This window comes from Engystomops pustulosus, chromosome 2, assembly GCF_040894005.1.
Source record: "Engystomops pustulosus chromosome 2, aEngPut4.maternal, whole genome shotgun sequence".
NCBI lineage: Eukaryota > Metazoa > Chordata > Amphibia > Anura > Leptodactylidae > Engystomops > Engystomops pustulosus.
This window is the reverse complement of record NC_092412.1, coordinates 103,221,116-103,244,847: the sequence shown is the minus strand read 5'-3', so window position 1 is coordinate 103,244,847 and position 23,732 is coordinate 103,221,116. Positions and strand designations below refer to the sequence as shown.

The following is a 23,732-nucleotide window of genomic DNA, read 5'->3' as shown; positions in this document are numbered from 1 at the left end:
TCCATACATTTTGGGCTTGTTTAACACTTTGTTGACATGCACAATGCATTTCCTATATGCTGATCTGGTGCCATAAACAGCTGTCAGTTTTGTCTGCAGTTGGTAAAAACTCCAAATTTGGCTTTGAAACGTTGATATTATTTGTGATTACATTATCACTGCTCCTGCTTAGAGGGTTCTGATCCATTTCCATGGTACTCCAGGCCTTGATACAGGACCTTAGGCCTGCCATCAGAAACAACCACTTGGATCTGGCTGGAGCCAATGCATGAGTTTTTATGTTAAATTAAAAAAAAAAACACCCATATTGCTACCATAGGAATTCAGAGAATAAATGGCAGTCAAATGCTGAAAATCATCTGCCCTTGATTTATTGATCATCAGCACGTGTGACCATCTTAACAGGAATGGACTTCCCAGCAAATTTTTTCTAAGATTGATCAATTACAAATCAGTCCTGGGGGGCAATAAAACAATAAAAATCTTATCCTTCCCTTCTCGGGTGCTCCCGTTTTATAAAGCCCAGACAACGCCTTTTACTTCCTACTGTTTCACCACACATAAAAAAAACTATAGTTGAAGATCCTTACCCCTTTTTCTTCACTTTCTCTAGTGGACTACCTTGCTCAAGCATTGGATTCACTTTGCATGGACCTGAAAAGTGATGAGGGAAGATCTCTGTTCTTGGAGTTTCAGGCAGTACCTGTTGTTGTAGACCTTTTACATGTCTCAAACAGGGGACTTATTTCCAGCATCCTTGATATTTTACTACAGTTGTCAATGGAGACCAGTAAGTAACTATTTCAGATTATACTTTTATATTTCAGAGGACAAAAGACAAGATCATGCTTTTTTTTTTCTCTCCATCATCTATGCCCTCTTTGTCATGTGTTGTGTATTGTATATATTATTGTACCTATAATCTTAGTGTCTTTTAGCAGATTTACTGAAGACAATGTTGGGTATTGTCCCTTGAGATCTGTGTGGCCCGTTTAATGCTGCAGTATAAACACACGATCATATAGGTGGAGCTTACTAATAAAATTAATTAGTGAAGCTAATATTTTAAAGGGAACCTGTAATGGAGATTTGGGACTCTAAACCGCCCACAGTACAAATGGTTTCGTGTCACAAATCCCCCCATATGTAAGGATGGGTGGGTTAAAATACTGGTAAATTCTGATTGGCTTCTGAGCATTGCTTCCAAGAAGTCAGGGCAAGTTCTAGCACCTATCCAGTGATGCTCAGATCACCGTGTCTGGTGTGGGGGTTCCCTTACCCTGACAGATTCAAAATATATATATATGTCACTATATACGTGTAGTGACAGATTCCTTTTAAGCACATATACCGTATATTCCGGCGTATAAGACGACCCCCCTACTTTCCTGTTTAAAATATAGAGTTTAAGATATATTCGCCATATAAGACTACCCCTTTTCCAACGCATACAAAACACCGGTAAAAATGGAAAAAAAAAAAAAAAACAGATTTGAATTTAACATGGTCCTTTTTTTAATTTAAATTCTTATGACATGCAGGTATATAGCAGGAAAACTGTCGCTCATAAACATAAGGCATACAACAACAACATTACCATCGTCCATTTTACTGTAAATGTTACCATACTGTACCTTAAATTTTTATTTTATTAAATATTCCATGCCTTGTACTCAGAAGCGGGAAAAAAAATTCCAAATGTTTGTATAGGTTTTATAATGTTTTCATACATTTACAAAAATGAAAACCTCCTGTACAAAAATTATTTTTTTGATTTTGCCAACTTCTGGCGCTAATAACTTTTTTATACTTTGGCGTACGGAGCTGTGGGTGGTGTCATTTTTTGCGAAATTTGATAATATTTTCAATGATATAATTTTTAGGAATGTACGACCTTTTGATCACTTTTTATAGATTTTTTTATATTTTTCAAAATGGCAAAAAAGTGCCATTTTCGACTTTGGGCGCTATTTTCCGTTACGGGGTTAAACGCATTGAAAAACCGTTATCATAATTTGATAGATCGGGCATTTTCGGACGCGTCGATACTTAATGTGTTTATGATTTTTACTGTTTATTTATATTTATGTCAGTTCTAGGGAAAGGGGGGTGATTTGAAATTTTAGGTTTTTTTATTATTATTTTTTTTTAACTTTTTTTTTATTTTTATTTATACTATTTTTCAGACTCCCTAGGGTACTTTAACCCTAGGTTGTCTGATCGATCCCACCATATACTGCCATACATGTGCCGCTATCTTTTTAAGGCTGCAGGCAAAGCCCACGCTGTGAAAACACCCGCGATCGGTGCTAGCTAGTACACGGCGGGCGGGCGGGATTACCGGCGTATAAGACGACCCCAGAGAAGACAGAAGATTTTTCTGTCTTCAAAAGTCATCTTATACGCCGGAATATACGGTATGTAAAAATCTGAAATGGTGGGCTATTTGCCATTAGACAATAAGGAGTGTTTATTATGGCTTTAATGGCAGTTTTCATTCCCCCACACCACCAAAGCATGCGAGAGGAGGCATGGGGGAGCAGTTAGCCTTGGAAAAGCCTGGGGCAGGCTATATCATTAGACTGGACTTGTTGTAGAATTCACTCAGAGACTATTAGTATATCGGGCACACCCGCCGGAGCAGCGCTGCATTCAGCTTCCGGCCGGACACGACAACCTTCCGGCCCCCATACACAATGCTGTGTATAGGGATGGATAGGCGTACCCGGCCACGTCCGGCCGGAAGCTGAATGCAGCACTGCTCCGGCGGCCATGTTTGTTTACATGGCGCTCGGACCGGAGCGACAGCAGCGCTGGATACGGGAGGGCACCGGAAGGTAAGTACATCTTTATTGTTTTAGGCAGCGCCCTCCCGGCCACCTATATATGTTTTTTTTTTTAAACTCGGACAACCCCTTTAATATTGACACACCTGGATTGGTGTAAGAAAAGGGTTATAAAAAGTAGCTACAGGAGGTTAATTATTTATGCCTCAGAGTAATAATTTACAGCCCAGAGTGCCCTGTAGCTGCTTTTTATAACACTTTTTCTTTTTACACTGATGCCAGCATGCCGACATTAAAGAAGACCAGCGCTAGGATCGAGGAGAAGACAGAGAGAGGTAAGTATGTGTAGTTTGATTTTACTAAAATCTAATCATAGATTTCCTTTTAAGGTTAAGTTTTAGAGCTGAAGACCTTTTAACTCCTTACTGTGAGTCTCCATGCATACACATGTATGCTGATTGATTTTATTAGTCAGCAACTTGGACATCCCCCTGCCAGTTCTTTTTTCATCCTTATTCTAATCAGCAGCTTTTGACAATTATGTGGGATGTAAAATAGAATGAGTGTTCTGCAGGCCACGAGTGCAGGAATTTGTTCCTGGCGTCTTAATGTTGCATAGAAAACATCCTCCCTAGTTAAGAACAAACATAAGATTCCTTTGAAGTGTGTAGGGCAGAAGTCAGCTCGGATGCCAGCTTGCTGTAGAGCCCTCTCTTACTTGATAGCTTTCATCAGCCTAAGATTAATGGTTATACTGAAGATTACCGGAAAACTGAACGGTGTGACTTGTGTAATTGCACATCATTAGATTTTTTTTTGGTAGAAATCTTTTTTCTTTTTTTTTTCCTTGTCATCTGTGTGATCTGCTGCCAGTGTACATATAAAGAATGCATACATAGGGAAACTTCTGGAAGTGTATATTAAAGCTTAATAAAGATCACATCATGGTAATTTTGTTTTTATAGTGTGTAGACAATATTTAGGCTCTATTTATTGTTCTATACCTTTTTAATTGTTCCAAGTACAAAACCGTTCCCATTCTCATTGTGTTATTAGGAAATATTTCAGCGCCTACGGTTACATTTGTTCCTGATCTCTTCACACATCTGGACATTCAGTTTCTTGATGGACCAATGAACAAATGTTTCCTCTTACATAATGACATGATGTATCATCTGCCCCAATTAGAATCATATTTTACAATCCTTGCAGTAGAGAAGAATGTAAATCTTTTTTGTCTTGCAGGCAGTGTAGTCTTGGATGTAAAGTGTATGTCATGGATTTGGTTGTGGCAGCAATGATAGGCCAATCATGAACAGTTTTCTCAGCTTAGATGGCTTATTCTGATTATTTATAATTAACAACATGCATGGCATTATTATTATTGGGTCATTGAGTCAGACTTTAAAGGGGCTGGCACTTTTCTTCATAGCGTTTGTAATGTGTGTGTAAGTGTGTGGGGAAGGGTATTGGGTATTTTACCAGTAAACATCTATTTAAAGTTCTGCACCGTTTTCTTGAAATGCATAGAAAAACCACTTGTTTAGAAATGTCTTTTACCTCTTCAGCCAGACATTCCTGTCCATATAATGCTAGCAGATGGAGGGTCCTGTGATCTCTAACTGTCCAGGACCTTAGGTCTGTATTCATGAATAGTATTGCATAATATCCTTCCCCCTACACATTACACACATTCAACAAAAACATAAGCAAAGTGAAGAAAAAGTATATGTACCTTTAGCTCTCCATCACAAGGGGACTTGAGAATGCACTTCAGAAGGGGGGTGCCTGAGACCGGACACACTGGCCCAGAACCAGGATGCAATGCAACCAGAAAAAATAAAGTGCATGCAAAAAATGGTGAGAAAAGTAAAAAAGGGAACTTGCCCTGAATTTTTTTGGTCTACAAGAAGTGGCCAACCCCTGTAAGCATCCCCACTGGTCAACTATTTGAAGAAACAATACAGGCGACACCCGACTTACAGACAACCCATAGTTGCAGATGGACCTCTCTGCTCCATGTCACCTATGGTGAAGCTCTATGGATGCTTTACTTTAGTCCCAGGCTGCAATGATCCGTTATAATGTGGCTGCAATTAAGTTTTATAGATAATTTTTGTTCCCATGAATGCACAAAAGTTTGAAAATCCAATTGTCACTGGAAAAAAACATTTTTGTGACCTGGAAGCATAATTATAAATACACCAGTTCTGACTCACATACATACAAATTCAACTTAAAGGACACCTGTCATCAGGTCTGTGTCACTTGTCCTGTCACCTCTACCTGTTGGAGCAGCTCACAAGGATCCCATCCCAGCCTTTATCTAGTCAATTTATACATTAATCATTATAAAATCATCTTTTCTTTATTATGTAAATGAGGCTGGTCACATGGTCAGAGGCAGTGAAGTCACCCCTGTTCCCCCTCCCCTCTCCTCCCCCTGCTCATGTCTGTGTGTAATGTATAGTAAAGTATTGCTAGTGTGAGTGCTGTACCTGCTGCATCCTCCTAATATACAGGTGAGAGACACAGACAGCAGCTACACATGAATCTGACATGTTCTGCTGTAACATGGCTGCCTGGAGCTGCTGTATCTCTCCTAAACACACACACATGCACACACACACACACAGGCTGCAGGGGGCGTGGCCACCAGCACCAGGAAACACATCATAATACAGCCTCACATCATTATACAGGCTGTCAGTCATGCACTGGGGGTGTGGCTGTGCCTCCCACTCATGAATAGAGTGGACAGCTTGAATATGCTAATGCTTCATTGGACATTTCACAGGTCATTTGCATACAGCTTTAGGACCTCATTGCTTAGGTTTACAGGCTTGTAGAGGGACAATGAAGGGATAGAGGCAATGCTCTCTTATGGCAGTTTATGAAAATATATTTAGTTTAGGGGGGTTATTTTGCATGACGGGTTCTCTTTAAAGCATAACTGTAAAGTTATAATGATTTTACTAAATACTCAAATGTGATTCCACCCCCCCTTAAAACATAATGATGCTCATTTTGTGCTGGACGCCCTTTTCTTTCTAAAGTTATGGCATTTTTTGTTATGAAGCTGTGTCCAATTAATTTTTTTAGCATTAAAACCAGTGACTAGCCTGGCAGTTCCCATCACTTGGAAGAGCAGGGAACATGTAATAAGTGGAAGAAATAAGTAAAATTGTTACATGAGGTGTATAGCCTCTTTATGAGCACTAAGGGTTAATAGCTTCTCTGCACAGTGTACAAAGTGCTGGGTACAAGGCAGGGGAAGGGCTGCTGCATGTGGTGAGGAGAGAGACAGAGAATATTCTGAAGACTCACAGACTGGGATAGTGGTAGTGGGAACAGGGGAAATCTTGTTCTTCACCATTCTGTGTAAGAGACATATGTATCCACAGCTATAAACACACTGAGCTCTGCTACATACACAGAGAGCTCTTTCACATGACCACCTCCTATGTGAGCAGAAGCTCCTCCCCTCCTGTGAGACCGTAGATTTGTTTATAGGATAGATTTACAGGGATTGTGAGCACAGGCCGAAGAAGGAGCTACTTCAGCTGTGAAATAATATGAGGGGTATAGCTGGGTATATGGAAACAAAGATAATCGGCAAAGTCTTTTTACATCCCAAGATCTATTGATTTGTGGACCAAAAAAAAAATTACAGTTCTTTAAGTAGAAACCTAAAGAACCTATCTTTTATGTAACCCGGACACTGACTGTACTACCACATCTGGTATGAAAAGTACCACATTTACAAGTATGAACTAGCTATCATTTAGGTTGAAACAGACAAATAAACCAATTGTATTTAATCACAGTGCATTCAAAGTAACATGTAGAGCTTAAGTGTGAGAGCTGCCAATATGTTGGATCGACTTGTTCTGTTCTTCTGTCATGTTGAAAAACCGTTACTTGGAGACTTTGGAGAAATGGCCATACCATTGATACTGTGACCAAAATCAATGTAACACTGACCTGTTTACTGCTTGGCATGAAGACTTGAGGAGTCCAGCTAGCTTACAATGTTCCACAATTCTAGAAGTAGTACCTACGTGACATTTTCTCTTGAGGGGACTCTACATGTCGTTGTCAATGTGGTCTCTAGCACAATGTCCGGGTATCACTGTTTCCGGAACTCACACTCACTGAAGAGGACCTCCATTGCATCTTGATCTACACCTTTGAGAGCAGTGATATGAGGTGAATAAAACACCTGTAGCTGGGCGTCTGACTTTTACCCCAATGTACCCAGGTAGATACTGATAGATGTTCTAAGCGTGGCATGTGATGTTCAATTTGACTTGCAGTGCACCTTGTCTCTCTTCATCATTCTTCTAATTTGGTTATCTGTCCTTGTAGTGGTTTGCCTTTCAACCACCATAGAGGGTAAAAAAAAAAAAATCAAATCACCCCTGATATGTTAGGTATCCCCATGTCCAAAAAAGTCAGATTACCAAAATATAAAAATAGTTCTCTCATGTGGTGAATACTGTAATGGAAAAGAAAACCATTGTCTTTAATCACAAACTTTGACCACCAATAAAATGTGGATAAAAATAGATTAGAAAGTTGTGCAGTTACCAAATTAATTAATTACATTTTTATTCCATATAAATACATATTTTACATATAAAATTACATATTTTACCCCCTATAATACATTAACCAGATGAAATAAACCCCCAAAGTACACCCCTTCCTTAAAGGACATCTACCACCACATTTAGGGGTGGTAGACTGTCCCCAAAGGTATGATTGTTACCTTAGGGGTGACGGGGGACCGCTGCTGTTATGCTCCAGGCCGTCTTCTATACTCCAATATGTGCTAAAGTTTTTGCAAATAAGCTGGAGGCTCTCACCGTTTGGCTAACCGCGCGCCTCCTGTTTCCGTTAACATAATTTATTCACTCCTCCTTATCTAAATACATACTAGGCGCCGGCATATTTCAGTAAAGACGACGGCCAGAGCAGGACAGCAGCGGTCCCCCGTCACCCCTAAGGTAACAAGCATACGTTTGGGGATAGTCTACCACCCCTAAATGTGGTGGTAGATGGCCTTTAAATACTCCTGACCTCCTGTTTTGGATCAGAATAAACCAAAGCAAAAAGCAGGTGCTATTAAATGCTTTAGAGAGAACAATTTACGTCAGAGAGGTCAGGGACACGTTTGCTACTTTGGCAAAGCACTACAAACATCTAGTAAGTGATGGTTGTTGGGGATAGTTTATGATAAAAGGTCTCAAATTTTTTTGAATTGTTGCATTTCTCTTGCATATTGCAGGGTTTTTGCAGCCATTTCTGGAGTCCTGTAGCACCGAATCTTTTTTTTGTACATGTGCTACATTGCTTAAAGATTCCAAAATTGATGTGCCGATACTGGAGAAACTAAGCATTGTTTTGCAAAAGCTCTCTAAAGTCAGGTAAGTCCCTGTATAGTGCCTGCATGAGGAAGGCAAAAGTAAACTGGAGATACCTTAAAGAGAACCTGTCAAAAGAAATTGACCTACTAAACCAAAGCCAGGATGTCGTAAAGCAGATAAACACCTTCCAGATCCCGGTTCTTTCATGGCCCAATGTGGTGGTGTCATCCAGAAAATCAACTTTGAAGTGAGATGTAAATTGGTTGCATAAATTCATGGAGATTATTACACTGACCAGATTTACAGAAGTCAAGTAAAAGATGCCAATCACAGGGGAGAAGGCGCTTTGAATTAAGTGATAAACTCTCCGCCTCTTTGACTTTATGCATCCAATTTACATTTAACTTCATAGGAGATTTTTTGGATGATGGAGCCACTCCATTTTATTCTGCCTACAAATGACAGGCTGGAGTGGGGCACACTTCAAATACCTATATTCTTGAACCCTGGCACTTAGAAACACAAATCTAGTGTCATTTTCAACAGACGACTCTCCCCTTTATTTTGATTTCAAAATGGTGTATTGATGCTTCACAGAAAATCGAAAATATCCACTGTTTAATACGACACCTCCTGTCAACTCCTGTTTAATATGACACATAGATTGTGTTTCTTGGTTCCAGGGTTTAGGAGATATAGCTGTTTAAAGTTGGCCACTGTCCAGGTGTTTACAAACGTCCTTTCTGCATGGGGCATGTGCAAATAGGACATACTGTATATAGCCATATGGCAGTCATGAAGGAGTTAATGAAGCCTTAGTAACACGTCATGTGCACCTCTACTCCGTTTGTTGGAGGACTTTCGGTTTTCCACAACTGGACTATTGTTTTTTGTTTTTTTTTCTAATATTTTTTTTAACCAAATTATCTGGTATTATAGAAATACCATCATTTTTTTCACTGTAAGCATCGTGATCGATAAAATTTAGCCACTTTATTTATGGGTTTGTTTCACCATTTAATTTTGGCTTCTATCACCAAAGTACATAGTATGAAATAGTAATACGAAAAAAAAAAAAAAAGATAAGAATTTATACTAATTAAAGCTTGGGATTGAAGCCATAGCCCTCAACCCATGGATCTGCAACATTTGGATGTCATTTATGTCATTTAACTAACTACTACCACTCCACTCCACTACATACTATGACTACATATATACTCCCCCCCCCCCCCACACACACACACAATGTATTAACCACATATTACTCAGGCTTTTCTTTCTTTTTCTCAGGAGTAACAAGAAGCTATTTGAAATCTTTAGCATTCCTCAGGTGATCCAGGAGTTGCAAAGGACATCAAACCCAGAACACGCCTTTCTTGTCATTAACTTAAACTCCATACTCTTCCACTTGGGTTTTGCCAAGACCAAAGCTCTATCTCCCACCGGCAGTGTGGACCACTGACAATTATTGTTTCAACCCTTTTATCTTATTTTCTTGTTTGCAGGAATAAATTGTATATCATAGTGATGTGAATGAGTGTGTGCTTAAAGTATACGGTAGATGGTGTAAAGTAGATATACTGTTTTACCCTCGCAATTATGCTGTATACTCAGAAATGGTTTTATTTTATTAAAGCTTATGAAGGCGCAAAGATCCCTTTATATATTTGAGTCAGTTCTTAAATGTAAATCCTTTATATGGACATGTGATGTTGTGTACAGTAAAAAGTATTCATGTTTTATATTATTTAAAAATAAATCTTTTTTTTTTTTAATTTTGTTTTTATTTCCTTTTTCTGTTGTGACTGAGAGATATTTTGTTGGGTACTATCTAACACATACCCCTAATGGAATATGAAGAAGATCAAGAAGCTGCTAGTTATTATTTATAATAAAAAGATACCACCCACAGCTCTGTTTACCGAAGTATAAAAAAGTTATTAGCGCCAGTGAAGATGGCAAAATAAGAAAAAACTATTTCTACACGAGTTTTTAATTTTTGTAAATGTATGAAAACATAAAACCTATACAAATTTGGTATCCCCGTCAGCACACCGACCAAAAGAATAAAGTAGATATGTAATTTATGGCGCACAGTGAAAGCCGTAAATTCCAAGCCCATAAGAAACCGCTGCATAAGTCGCACCCATTACACTGCATGGAAGACTAAATACCATCACTATGAAGTGGAATTTGTTACGCAGAAAACAAGCCATCACAGAGATCTTTAAGTGTAAAAAAAAAAAGTTATAGATTTTTGATTGTGGAGAGTGAAAAATGAAAAAACAAAAAAGGGCAAGGTCCTTGAAGGGTTAAGAAATCTGTCCCACATTATTAAGCAGCCTACGTTTTTAGCCAAAATGGGAAAGAAAAATGATGTGTCGGCTGCTGAGAAGCAACAAATTGTGGAGCGTTTAGGTCAAGGCATGACTACAATCAACATTGCCAAGACACTTCAACGTTATCATCGCACATCAAGAAGTATGTAGCTGACTCACAGCCCACGTGTTCGTGCTGATAAGGGAAAATTGAGGACTCTTTCCAACAGGCAATTACATCAGGTAAAAGAGAGACTGCAAAAATGACTTGTCATAGCAGCAGACAAGTTTTTGAAGATGATCATCCAGAGATTTGTAGCTGTGTGTAAGCCATCCTGTTGACCTCCTCTATCTACTGCCCACAAGCAGAAACGGCTCCAGTGGCCAAACAATACATGAAGCGTGACTGTTTTGTTCACAGATGAGTGTCGTGCAACGCTCTATGGTCCAGATGGATTGGAGGATGGCTGGTTGATGGACACCCCATGCAAACACGGCTATGGTGCCAACAAGGAGGAGGTGGAGTAATGTTTTGGGCTGGAATCGTGGGGAGTGAGATTGTCGGCCCTTTTAGGATCCCTGAAGGGGTAAAGATGAACTCCATAATGTATGTGGAGTTTCTCAAACAACACTTCCTGCCATGGTTCAGGAAGAAGCACAGTGCATTCCGTAGCAAGATTATTTTCATGCCTGATAACGCACCGTCTCATGATGCTAATAGTATCTCTAGTATCTGCATCTCTGGCTGCTATGGGCATACAAGGGGACAAATTTATGGTGTGCGTCCCATGCTCCCCTGACCTCAACCCCATTGAGAACCTCTGGAGCCTCATCAAGAGGAGTGTTTATGATGGCGGGAGGTAGTTCACATCTAAGCACAGCTGTGGGAGGGCATTCTGTCCTCATGCAAAACAACTGAAGCAGAATCCATCCAAAAACTGACAAATTCAAAGGACAAGAGAGTTCAGAAGCTCCTTTCGAAGAAATGTAACATCACCTAGAAAACTCTGATGTGCATAATAATTTAGAACATGCATTTTGAGTGTTTATTTTTGTTTAAATATACTGTTATCATAGGCAGTTTGTTCAAAAACATTTCAATTATACTCAAATAGTTGATGACTGTAAAATTACAATGACTACAATTCATATAGGTAATTTTGGAAAATATGAGAAAATATTATTTGCATAATAATTTGGAACCCAGTGTAAAGATGATCTTTCATTGATCATAAGTTAAAGGGGTATTCCGGGAATATGAACGTGTGACACAAAAACCCTTGATGATATAAATAAATGAATACAACAATACTCTATGTCATTAGTCACAAAACGGAGCTAAAATAATATGATTTTATGATTTACAAAATTTATGGCCTCTCTAAAGTAGGTGGAGTTATCACTAAGATGGCCGCCACTGGAAACTACAAGTTCCATGATCCTTTAGTTCTCAGTAACTCCTCCTCCCTCTTATGCTCTGCTCCCAGTGATGATGTAACAGGTTTGCTCCGTTACCATAGTAATGATGTGTAACTGCCATCACCTAAACACTGGCCATACTGGATGCACTGCAACCAACCGACTACAGCCAAACCTAGTGGTGATTACATGACCCTGCCCAGGCAGGTGCAGGACATGTGATGTGGACATGTGACCAGTGGCCATCTTCTTTTCTGCGACGGACCGCGCGGAGGAAATTAACGGACTGATTAAAGGGCCGGTAGCATTTTAATTCTTCATCACAGTCTATGTCACCAGCAATTTTTGCTAAGGGGAGCAAAATTTTAAATAACAACTAATTACACATTAGCTTATATTTTGAGTGCCCACTTGTATATGAATTATGCTGATTCCTGGAATACCCCTTTAAGGAGGAAAGGTAATTATTGCCAGGTGGTCCATCTAAATACAGTATATAGACTTCCAGGTTGAGTGTATGGAGTCTAGTAAAACATAAAGTATAGCAGTTCAAGAACATCAAACAACTAAGAGAAGCTGGAGCTCAATGTGTGGTGGAAAAATTACAGTATCTGTAACAGGGCAGTTGCAAAGGGATTTTTGTTGTTCTGGTGATCTATTAAGAGGCACTACAATCTTCTCTGCACACATTTACATTAGGCTGCAATTTAACAAACTTGTGCCCACATGGCTTCGGCTGGTCGGGCACGCGAGAGAGGAGGGATGAGCACTGCTCAGCCCTCCCCTATCCATAGAATATAGAGCCACACAGCCGTTCTTATGTTCTTTCTTTTTTGCAGTATGGTACGGTGAGAAGATAGGGGGCGTATATCCAGACGAAAATTTGCGACCGATATACGTCCCCAGCCTTAGTCTGGTAAATGAAATGTGGATCTGAATAAATCTGCTGTTATGAAACTATGATTTTGACTATGAGATTTAGACATATCCCCTAGACTAAAATCATTTCAATGTTATTTTATGTAACCGAATTGAAATATTTAATCAGATTTGGACAAATTCATACATAAATATTGAATCTCTAGACGGCACTCTCAACCTATTGGACAAAACCCTAGTGGGAAGTGTGCTCTGGTAATACCTTCTGCCCCTCGGTATATATTAAAAAACTACAATAACTACAAGTGACCTAAGAGACAAACGCTAAGCTGAGTGAAACAATCTATCTGAGATAGCAAATATATTATCTACCAACGAATGGATGGACTGTATTAACACATCTCATATCCTGGTCTGGATTAATTTGATCAAATTCATACATACCCTAATGTCAGTATAACAAATTCATACCCTAAGGCAGTGATGGCGAACCTATGGCACGGGTGCCAGAGGTGGCACTCGGAGCCATTTCTGTGGGCACTCAGGCTATCGCCCGAGGACAGAGTTCACCAAATAGGTTTGGTCCTAGGCAAACAATTCTTTGGAACTGCGGGAAAAGTGAGAAGGTGTTAACTAAACTGCATTATCTTTGAAGCTCATGCTGCTGGACCCACCATACTTTCTCTACAGAGAGACCCTGGTGAGAAGCTACAATGAGACTCTGATTTGCCCTCCTTCTTTCAACTGTGTTGGTAGCCTCAAGGGGCCGATACAATTGAAAAATGTGGAAGAACAGGTAGCTATAAGTTACTGCTTAAAATGCCATGTTGAGACTTCACAGTAAATAAGTGGATTTTGGTTGTAGTTTGGGCACTCTGTCTCCAAAAGGTTTGCCATCATTGCCCTAAGGTCAGAATCACATGCATATGCAACATCCCCCACTGGGGCCTGGCCTTTTCTTGGGGCCTGGAGGCAGCCGGGGCCCGGAGTGGCTGGCGATTGCAGCATGCCATCTGATGGTCTTACCCTGGTGTATGGCATCTAGGTGCTTTTATGTGAACACCTCCAGTCCCCTAAGGTGCCACAGTTTAAGAGACCATACTATTACGGAGCTCCGATTTGTGGTGTAAGCGTGCGGTCAGAATTTAACATACAAAGGAAGGTCAGACACAGCCTTGGCTACATTCCTGCAAAGCCTGTTAAAGGGTTAAATGCAAACATACTAATAGTATTACTACTATAGTTGTGCAACACATAAAAGTCACATTAGCCTTAACAGCCCAATGGGTAAATTACTTGAACGTAACATAACATTGCATACAATGGCTACTCGTGGTAGCAAGATGACAATGTCCATTTCCTGAAAAGAAAAAAGGCATACACAGGCAGTCCCCTACTTAAGAACACTTGACTTACATACGACCCCTAGTTACAAACGGACCTCTGGATATTGGTAATTTATTGTCCTAGGCTGCAATAAACAGCTGCAACAGTTAGCACAGGTGTCTGTAATGAAGCTTTATTGTTAATCTTGATTCTTATGACAACGCAACATTTTTAAAATCCAATTGTCACAGAGACCAAAAAAGTTCTGGCTGGGTTTACAATGATAAGATAATACAGTTCCGACTTACATACAAATTCAACTTAAGAACAAACCTACAGACCCTATCTTGTATGTAACCCGGGGACTGCCTGTATAGCAAAACATAAGGATGGCAGCTTTTTCCTTTTAGTATGCGGCTAAAGTCTCTCAGACGGCTCTAGTAGAGTCCATGTTCTGGGCGCAGTCCTTCATGTGGGAAAAAGTGCAGCAGCAAAGGATCTCCACTTCAGATGAGGGACAGAGTCTTGGAGATGTGTGATGACTCTGCTTCAGCAGAGGTGGGTGCTAGCATAACACAACTAGAAGAAAGTTCAAGGATAGTCTCTTGACTTATAATAAATAGGGGAAGAGTCTCAGGAAAGTCTCTGGCTCTTAAAGGGTATGTGGGTGCAGCTCAACTGGGAGTAATATTCATAATATATACACAGTACCTGTTAAGGGTTTTAGCCCTTCAGGGGTTATTCACTGTTGCTGCTCTGGGGCAGTAGATGCAGGCATGGAAGCAGGAACTGCAGCATGCACATCATCAGCCTGGATGGCTTCAGCAGTGTTGGGATCTGTCGCTTGGACGGAAACTGGAACTTCAGAACTAGGTGCAGAAGCAGCAGGGATGTCATCTGGCACAGCTGTAGCAAGGTCACAGGAACAGGTGCTATAGCAGGAACGGATGATGCTGGAACACATTCCAATGCAGTTGGAGGATCAACCTGTGCAACAGAAACTCTCACCACCTGGAGATCATCCACTATCAGGATCAAATTAGCAGGAACCTAAGGAACACTGGGCTCTGCAAAGGAGGAGGAGGCAGCCGCTGTGGAGAATCAGCCACCGAAGACTGCGTGCGGAAGACGGATGAAGGTGCTCGAGGCATGTCAGCAGGACAGGAGACAGCACATGGAGAAATCCAAGATGGCCGATTAACCTCTCTTATGCTGGATGGTGGCTGCGCTGACTCTGAGGTAATTCGTGGGCTCTGAGGTAATTTGTGAGTTTCGCAACAGAGGGCGGAGCTTAAGTCTTTCCCACCAGGAGCAGTGGTGGGCTTAATTTTCTCCTGTGCCACAGAGCTCTGAGGCAGGATTCGCCCCATAGACGAATAGTCTGCCCATGCAGACTGTGAGTTCCCGCCATTGACTTTTGCCGGGCTGGAATTACTTGCTGCGTAGAACAGATTTTTGCAGCGGTTAACACCTTCAGCGCTGCAGCAGTGGCTCTTTCAGCAGATGTAGCAGAGCTGACAAAGTTCTTTGCCGAGATTAACCCTGTAGGTGCTGGATCAGAACTCTACAGCACATGGCAGCAATAAAACACAGTCTATGTTTTAGAACACAAATCACTTGGGCCTTAACCCAGATGGCTGCAGGGTTAGGCAGCACAGTCCTGTAATAAACAACAGTCTACAGTGCCAGTATAAGGCACAGAAGTAGATATCCTGTTCGTGGCGCCATTTGTAATATCCCCCACTGAGGCCTAGCCTTTTCTTGGGGCCTTGTGGCAGCCGGGGCCCAGATTACAGGAGTGGCTGGCAGTTGCGGCCTAGGCACACTGATGTCACGGTGTTTGGTATGGGGACCGGAGGGCTGTCCTACAGCCTGGCAGATCTGCAGCAGGTGGTGTGTGCACAAAATATGGAGTGAGAGGCTGGTGTACTGGATATCCCTGGGGCAACCCCTTGAAGTCTGTAATGTATGTCCCTGGGTGATGGATGGGGAGCCCGTGGTGGTACAGCCGTATCCAGGGATCAGATGGAGAGAACATTGTGCAAAATAACTCACAGTTCTTTATTAGAACAACTGCAGGCAACAGGCCAGAATGATCTCGGTACAGATTCCGGATTACTGGAGTGGTCATGGAGAGTGGTCCTCAGGACTTGGTTTACCAGCCTGGTAGTAGACACAGGCTGGGATGGAGCTGTGTCCAGTTGTGGAAGCTTCCGCTCTTGTCGTGGGTTTAGCTGTGTGTTAGCCCTGATGGAAAGACCTCTCTGTTGCTGCAGAATTGTTGCTTCAGCTCTGTGCAGCACACCTCCACACTGCGCGCCTAAAGATAGCACAATAACTTATTGTGGTTACAGAAAGTATTCAGGTACCTTTTTTTACTCTTTGTTTCTTTGCAGCCAATGGGTAAGATCAAAAAAGTTTATTTTTGCTCTTAAATGTGTACTCTGCAGCCGATCTTGACAGAAAAAAACAGAAATGTAGATATTTATTAAACAAGAAAAATCAAATAGTCAAATATAAACAAGATATATCAAATAGTCATAAGTATTCAGACCCTCTGCTCAGTATTGACTAGAAGCACCCTTTTGCGTTAGTACAGACATGACAGTTCCCTCAGGTTGGATGGTGAACATTGGTGGAAGCCATTTTCAAGTCTCTTCAGAGATGCTCAATTGGGTTTATGTCAGGGCTCTGGCTGGGCCAGTCAAGAGAGTTGTTCTGAAGCCACTGCTTTGTTATTTTAGCTGTGTGCTTAGGGTCATTGTCTTATTGGAGGTGAACCTTCGGCCCAGCCTGTGGTCCAGAGCACTCTGGGAGAGGTTTTCATCCATTATATCTCTGTACTTGGCCAAATTAATTTTTCCTTCATTTGCTACCAGTTGTCCTGTCCCTGCAACTGAAAAAACATCCCCCTCTTCTAGATATTTGGGTAGATATTTTACCTCTTGGTTAATCTGAGCTTCGTCCTGTTTCCAGAGTTTGTCCTCATTCTGCTTCTATCATGCGATTGGATGATTGAACATAAAGATGAAAGAAAACCACAGCAAAACATCTCAAAGAAAACCATCCTTAATGTTAAGTTAAATGTAGCAGATGCATGCATAATATTCTACTTTTATTATCTTCTGTACTGAAGTATTGATAATGTGAGGACACATCTGGTCTAATTTTAAAACATTCTTTAAATCACAGGGAATCACCATTAAACCTGAATAGTTTCCAAACCGTTTTGTTCTTTGTCAGATCATATTCAATTTATAGTTATCCTAAAAGGGAAAATAAGAATAAACAATACCCAATTATTTTAACATTATTTATAGAAAACCATTAATTCCATGGTGCTGTACAAAGGGGCTCACATACATTGCATAAAAACAAGCACAAACAAGTACAAAAGATGCAAAGGAGACTGAACTGGCACCAGTGGAATGAGGACCCTGCCCGCTTGTGAAGGGTGTGATGTCAACAGTAAGTGACCCTGTTGTTTGCTCCATATATTGTATGTATTTGTTTGCACATGTTTCAGTTAACAAAGGCTCAGGACGGGCCAAAATGTGTCCTGTTATCATGATGTAATGAATTTCATTTGGAAATAAATATAAGCTAACCGTGGTTGGTCAGAATTCACTAACCGCAAATAATACAGTTATTCACTACTTCAAATGGAAATAAGACAAAATGTGTTTCTTAGAAAAACCCCTTTATTTGGTACAAATGACTTATAAAAACATGAATTTCACACTACAACAGTTCACATTACATGCACAATGTGGATATGGAGTTTAAGATGATATATAATAGTCTCACTGTTGTGATCTCAGCTTTCTGAGGTCTCTATTCCGGCAGTGTTTGTTTCTACACGTGCCCTTGCATGTATTGTGCACTGTTTAGGAGACAGACTGTTTCATGTATGCTGGATTCATTATGTTGGATACAACCGTTTAACCCTCAGGTATTGAAACCTGTTCACATTGGACACAACCGTTGCATTATACCATCAGAATTTAGAACCTATATCTTGGTTTACATTCATTGAATGCATTATCATTGAGAGTTTAACTCAACAGTGTGTAAAAGACTATTATATTTTATCTTAAACGCCATATTCACATTGTGCACATATTATGAACTGTTTAGGCCGGTGACACACGAGGCATTTTAGTTGCGTTTCTGGTGCGTTTTCAAATGCATTGAAAACGTTTTTACTCATGTGTTTTTGCAAATGTTTTCTTGTGTTTGCTTTTTTAAAAATGCAATGCTTGATGTGTGTTAATTGCAGGCAGCTGTGTCTCTTGGAATATGTAAAAACGCAGTCATCTTGTCTCTGCTGTTTGTGCATGTAATTACATGCGTTTTTAAAATGCAAACCACAACGCAACCGGTTTTAAAAAACGCAATGAAAGCGCAAATCAAAGACAGCAGACAAACCATACATACAGTACAATATTCTACGCCCTCTCCATGCCTACATAGTGTGGATGTGGCATAGTCGTAAGAATCGCACTGCCATTTGCCATTGTTTTCACTGTTTCTATGCCAGAAAACTGGCAGAGAAGCAGTGATAAGTCTCCCCCATAGAGTACATAATACAGACACTTCCTGTTTGATTGTCCAGCAACTGGAACCACATGGGGAAAGTAGATAGCAGAACGTTAAAGATTCTAGATTCTGCTGCCGGTGGAGTGCTTCCTGTGGTCTTATGTTTTGTACAGTTCCATTCTGCAATATTTGGATCTAACTTTCACATCTGGTATTACTAAAGTGCAGTGGTGGTATGAATTTACAGAGAGTGCTCAGGAGCTAATACCACTCTTGCAGATTTTTATTAGTGCTGGCATGAATAAGCCATGAACACCGCCTCTTGTATGTCAGTGGGGACAACAGTTGGTTGAACAAAAATAAACACGTCAGATACATCAACATCCAAAATGCCCCATTAATTAAAGGGGCTCTACAATCTGCTTCAACCATACAAAGCTGAAGTAGCAGCCCTGTAGCCATAACTTTGTGTGTGTTGTTAGTTGAAGAAGGACCAGGTTTGTAACTCATCTTGGAGCACTGGATGAGTCTTCTTAAACTGCTGTGTATTTTGATCTCTGCATTCAAACTGGTCACTTTACCCTTTCCTCTACTGTAATATCTATCAATAAGTCGGCTACTGTTCTTACTCAGATCAGATGGGTAGGGACATTAAAGAGATATTACACAGAAGCCCAACTAAAATCCTGGAATATACATTTTTCTCTGTCCTACTTCTAACAAAGGTATGGTTATATCTCTACCTAACACTGTCTGCAGTTTTGTCTGCTCATATAGTTTAAGAGACTCCCTTTAACTTGGTTATGCCATGAGTAATAACCGTGGAAATCGTGTTTGAAAAATGGTCTGAATTGTTGCTTTTTTGTCATTTTGTACATTTCCTAACAATCAGGTTCTCCGGGGAAAATTTACCTCTTACAAGGCTTTAAAGTATACAGGTGGTACAGAAAGTATTTAGACCACTTTTAAATTTTTCACTTTATTTTTCATTGCAGCCATCTTAACAGAAAAAACAGAAATGTAGATATATTTGCTAGTTTATTTAACAAAAACTGAAATATCACATAATAAGTATTGAGTAGAAGCTGGGTTTGGGGATCCTCTGCCATTCATCCTTGCAGATCTCCTCCAGTTTCCTCAGACTGGATGTTGAACGTTGGTGGACAGCCATTTTCCAGTCTCTCCAGAGATGCTCACGCAGGAAGAATGCCAGATCGTTGGCATATAAACACATCTTGTCATCAATTCCCCTCAACCGCCTCCTTAAATGGCTACCTAGTTCCTGATTTTAATCGCTAATGGCTCTATATATATATATATAGGAGTGGGAACAGAGGGCAACCTTGCCTATTACCGAGAGAGAGAGACAGCTCTTATTCTAGGAGTTGGTGCACCATGCGTCCAAAGACAGGATGGAGCAGAGGCCACCTTCACACAGCTCAATGGCCAAATACAATCTATGATTACTGTCCGCAGTTTTTTTGTCCAGGAACAAAACTATTTTGGTGAATGATGTAATGAATCACTTTTTGCAGCTGAAGTGATGAAAACTTATCCAGGATTTTAATATCTGTATTTAATAATGATATGGGGCAATATGAGCCAACATCTAAAGGATTCTTGTTTTTTTTCAAAATCAAAAACATACTTACCTGGCCATTGAACCAGACCTCCCATAATCTTTAATACCCTATGACAAATCCTTAATACACTAATCAAGAGTCAACTTAATTTCATCTAGAGTAATATGAGCCTCTCTGGCTCTTTATTATCATCTGAAAGCTCAGGAAAACAAATAGATTCCAGATCATCTGCTAATATATTTACATTAGATTGATATAGCGAAGAATAGTATCGACTCAAAGTTTGTAAAATTTGCAGTGGTTCTCTAATTACTCTACCATCCTCAGTCTTAATAGCAGAAATAAAATTAGTATTCTTTGAGGAGTGCACCATCTTTGCCAACAGTTTCCCTGGTTTACCCTCTTCTGTAATTTTGTCCTTTAAAAAATATTTTATGCTGAGCTTTCTAAGTTCCTCTAGTTCCTTCCTCAATTTGGACACTCCATCCTTATTCTCTTAACATGGAGTTGTTGACAATTCACCTTCTGCTTTGCGTAGCTTATCAAATAAAATGCGTTCTTAGCACCCAAATTGCGATCTCGCTATTTTATGATATGCTTCATGTATAGCCCCTTCAAAAAAACCTTAAGAGATTCCCACACCAAAAAAATCACTGAAGATATGATGTTGTTGTCCCAGATTCTCTGGCCCTCAGTCTCTATATCTATCCTTGGATGCAATATACAAATCCAGTAAGCTTATTTCTTCAAATTACAATGTAATCAGCAGAGGGGCATGGTCTGAGATTACTATATTTTCATAAACCATTTTCTGAAACCATTTTTTGGAAACCCAAAATTTCCCAAGCATAGGTCAATCCGTGACAAGGAATTATATGACCGGGACATACATGAATATGCTTTACGATTTCCACATAATTAACGCCATATATCCACCCAACACAATACTTCACATAAGATGAACGTCTGCATCCCTTCACATGGTTACTGGGTGGGTTTCAACTTTCATATTCAGTCTATCTGTATTATTATCCATGGAATTATTGAAATCCCCCATGATTGTAAGTGTAAGATTATCATATTTTTCTCTAAACTTAATTAGACAATATAAAATTTCCAGTGTCATAGGAAGAGGAATATATACAAATTCCAGCTCGATTCTTATACTGTTCTAAATCCAGTGAAAGAAAACAAAATCTACCATCCCTGTCAATTTTTCTTAAATCAGTGCATATAATCAATCACTATGTGTATCTCTAAAAGACAGACTATTGCTGGTAAATGTTTGTTAATTACATCAAAAAGTTGACATTTCTTAGCCCTATCGCTAGCCCCTATGATGTTCCAGATATCTACTCTAACTATAGATTATGTTTGAATTAACGAGTAAAAAAAATCCCCTTCCTGCCAGCAGTTCATCCCACACCCAACCCAAAATAAACGTGACCCGCATTATTTCCATTTTCCACAGGTCTTTAAACCTCTCAGCGACACCCCTCCTCTCCAACTCCTTTGCCTAAACCTGCTAAAATAAAGTACATCTTGAGTTATGGAGTCAGCCTCCCTGAAATAAAATTTTTTATTGATCTAGCCAACTAGATGCGTCCTTGGCTGAAGAAAAAAGGTACCTTTACAATATGGCAGGTACCTTTACCTTTTAATTTGGCTTCTATTTACCACCTCTAAAACTAGATCTTCACTTCTGGGTATCTTTTGAAAACTCAGGATAAATAAATACCTTAAACCCATTCAATATAGTTGAAGATTTCAATCGACTTTAGTGGAGGATATAGTCCCTATCTTGTGAATTTAACAACTTCACTATGATGGGTCTAGAGAGTTAGCCAGAAGGCAGTTTACCAGAAGGAATTCTATGGGATCTTTCTACCCCAAAAAGAGAAGAAAAGCCACTAGAACTAAAGTGTCCAGAAGTCAGTTTTGAACAAGCTGAGGTAGTTCAATATATTCCTCTCCTCCAGGGTATCCAATAATTCTGATGTTAGAACATTTAGGCAAATCCTTCAAATCGATCAATTTCTCTCTAAGCTTGCTGTTATCTTTTTTGATGTTGTCCACTTCTGCCTTTAACCCTTTCCCGACATGTGACGTAAGAGTACGTCACACGTCGGGTGCAGGTGCATATAGAGTGCTCATGGGCTGAGCCCTCTCCATAGCCAGTAAGTCTTTGCTGCGTATTTAAAAAAAAAAGATATTAAAAAACCTAAAAGTTCAAATCACCCCCAATTCCCTAGAATCGATATAAATATAAATAAACAGTAAAAATCATAAACACATTAGGTATCGCCGCGTCTGAAAAGTCATGATTAATCAAATCATAATCAAGGTTTTTTCACTGCGCTTAACCCCGTAATGGAAAATAGCACCCAAAGTAGAATATGGCACTTATTTGCCATTTTGAAAATATAAAAAATTATATAAAAGGTCGTACAGTCCTAAAAATGGTAGCTTTGAAAATGTCATCAAAAGTTGCAAAAAATGATACAGCTCTTTACACTGAAAATTAGCACCCAAAGTCGAGAATGGCACTCATTTGCCTTTTTGAAAATATAAAAAATTATATAAAAGGTCGTACAGTCCTAAAAATGGTAGCTTTGAAAACGTCATTAAAAGTTGCAAAAAATGACACAGATCTTTACACCGAAGTATGAAACGGTTATTAGCGCCAGAAGATGGCAAAATATAAAAAAAATCTGTACAGGTTTTCATTTTTGTAAATGTATGAAAACATTTCAAAACCTATACAAATTGGTTATCCCTGCAATCGCCCGAACCAAAGACATGTTTTTTCACCAATTTCACTGCATTTGGAATTTTTCCCTCTTCCCAGTACGCAGCATGGAATATTAAATATTAAATACCGTCACTATGAATTGAAATTTGTTACTCAGAAAACAAGCCATCACACAGTTCTTTACATGGAAAAAAAGGCGAAAAAAGGGAGGGGGTTAAGTCTTTAGCTCGAGATTCAAAACTCTTACAATTACGTTCTAATTTTTTTAGACTTGTCAAAAAGTTTTCCTATCTCATCCCTGATGAGCATAATATTAGTTCTAACACTGCCCATCTGTGTGTTTAAATCTGCCATCACCACTTTAGATTCATCTATCATTAGCTTAGTGTCCTTAACTGCTGCAAGATTTCAGTTAATAATTCTAATCACAGCATATAAAATGTGCTATTATCAAAAGAGATCATAGGAGCAAGAGAAAATGATCAAATCAGATAAAGATCAAAATACCATAAAAAATTTACAGTTCTAATGAAAATTGATCCACCTCACTGTAAAGGAAGGGAAATGTTAGGAGACCTGGTTCAAGAGACCTCAGTAGAGAAAAAACGGAATATTGTCTCTCAATTCATGGTATATTTCAAGCATACTGTGGCATAATAACCGTTTAGTTCTCTAAGTTCATCCCAGGAAGGAGTTATGCGACAGTTCCTTTCTTCAAGAAGCGACGTACAAAATATTCAGTATGATAAAATGGGAAA

General features: G+C 39.7%; 1 protein-coding gene across 4 annotated transcripts in view; it reads left to right on the top strand.

Moving 5' to 3' along the window:
• The window catches only part of CCDC138 (coiled-coil domain containing 138), a 31,874-nt gene extending 21,941 nt beyond the window's left edge, over nucleotides 1–9,933 (top strand). For all 4 annotated transcript variants that reach the window (XM_072135819.1, XM_072135820.1, XM_072135821.1 and 1 more), the window contains 3 exons: nucleotides 614–790; nucleotides 8,077–8,215; nucleotides 9,449–9,933. In XM_072135819.1, the coding sequence (XP_071991920.1) occupies nucleotides 614–790; nucleotides 8,077–8,215; nucleotides 9,449–9,620 (488 nt within the window). In that variant the 3' untranslated portion in view covers nucleotides 9,621–9,933. The remainder of the gene's footprint in view (nucleotides 1–613; nucleotides 791–8,076; nucleotides 8,216–9,448) is intronic.
• The last annotated feature ends 13,799 nt before the right edge of the window (nucleotides 9,934–23,732 follow it).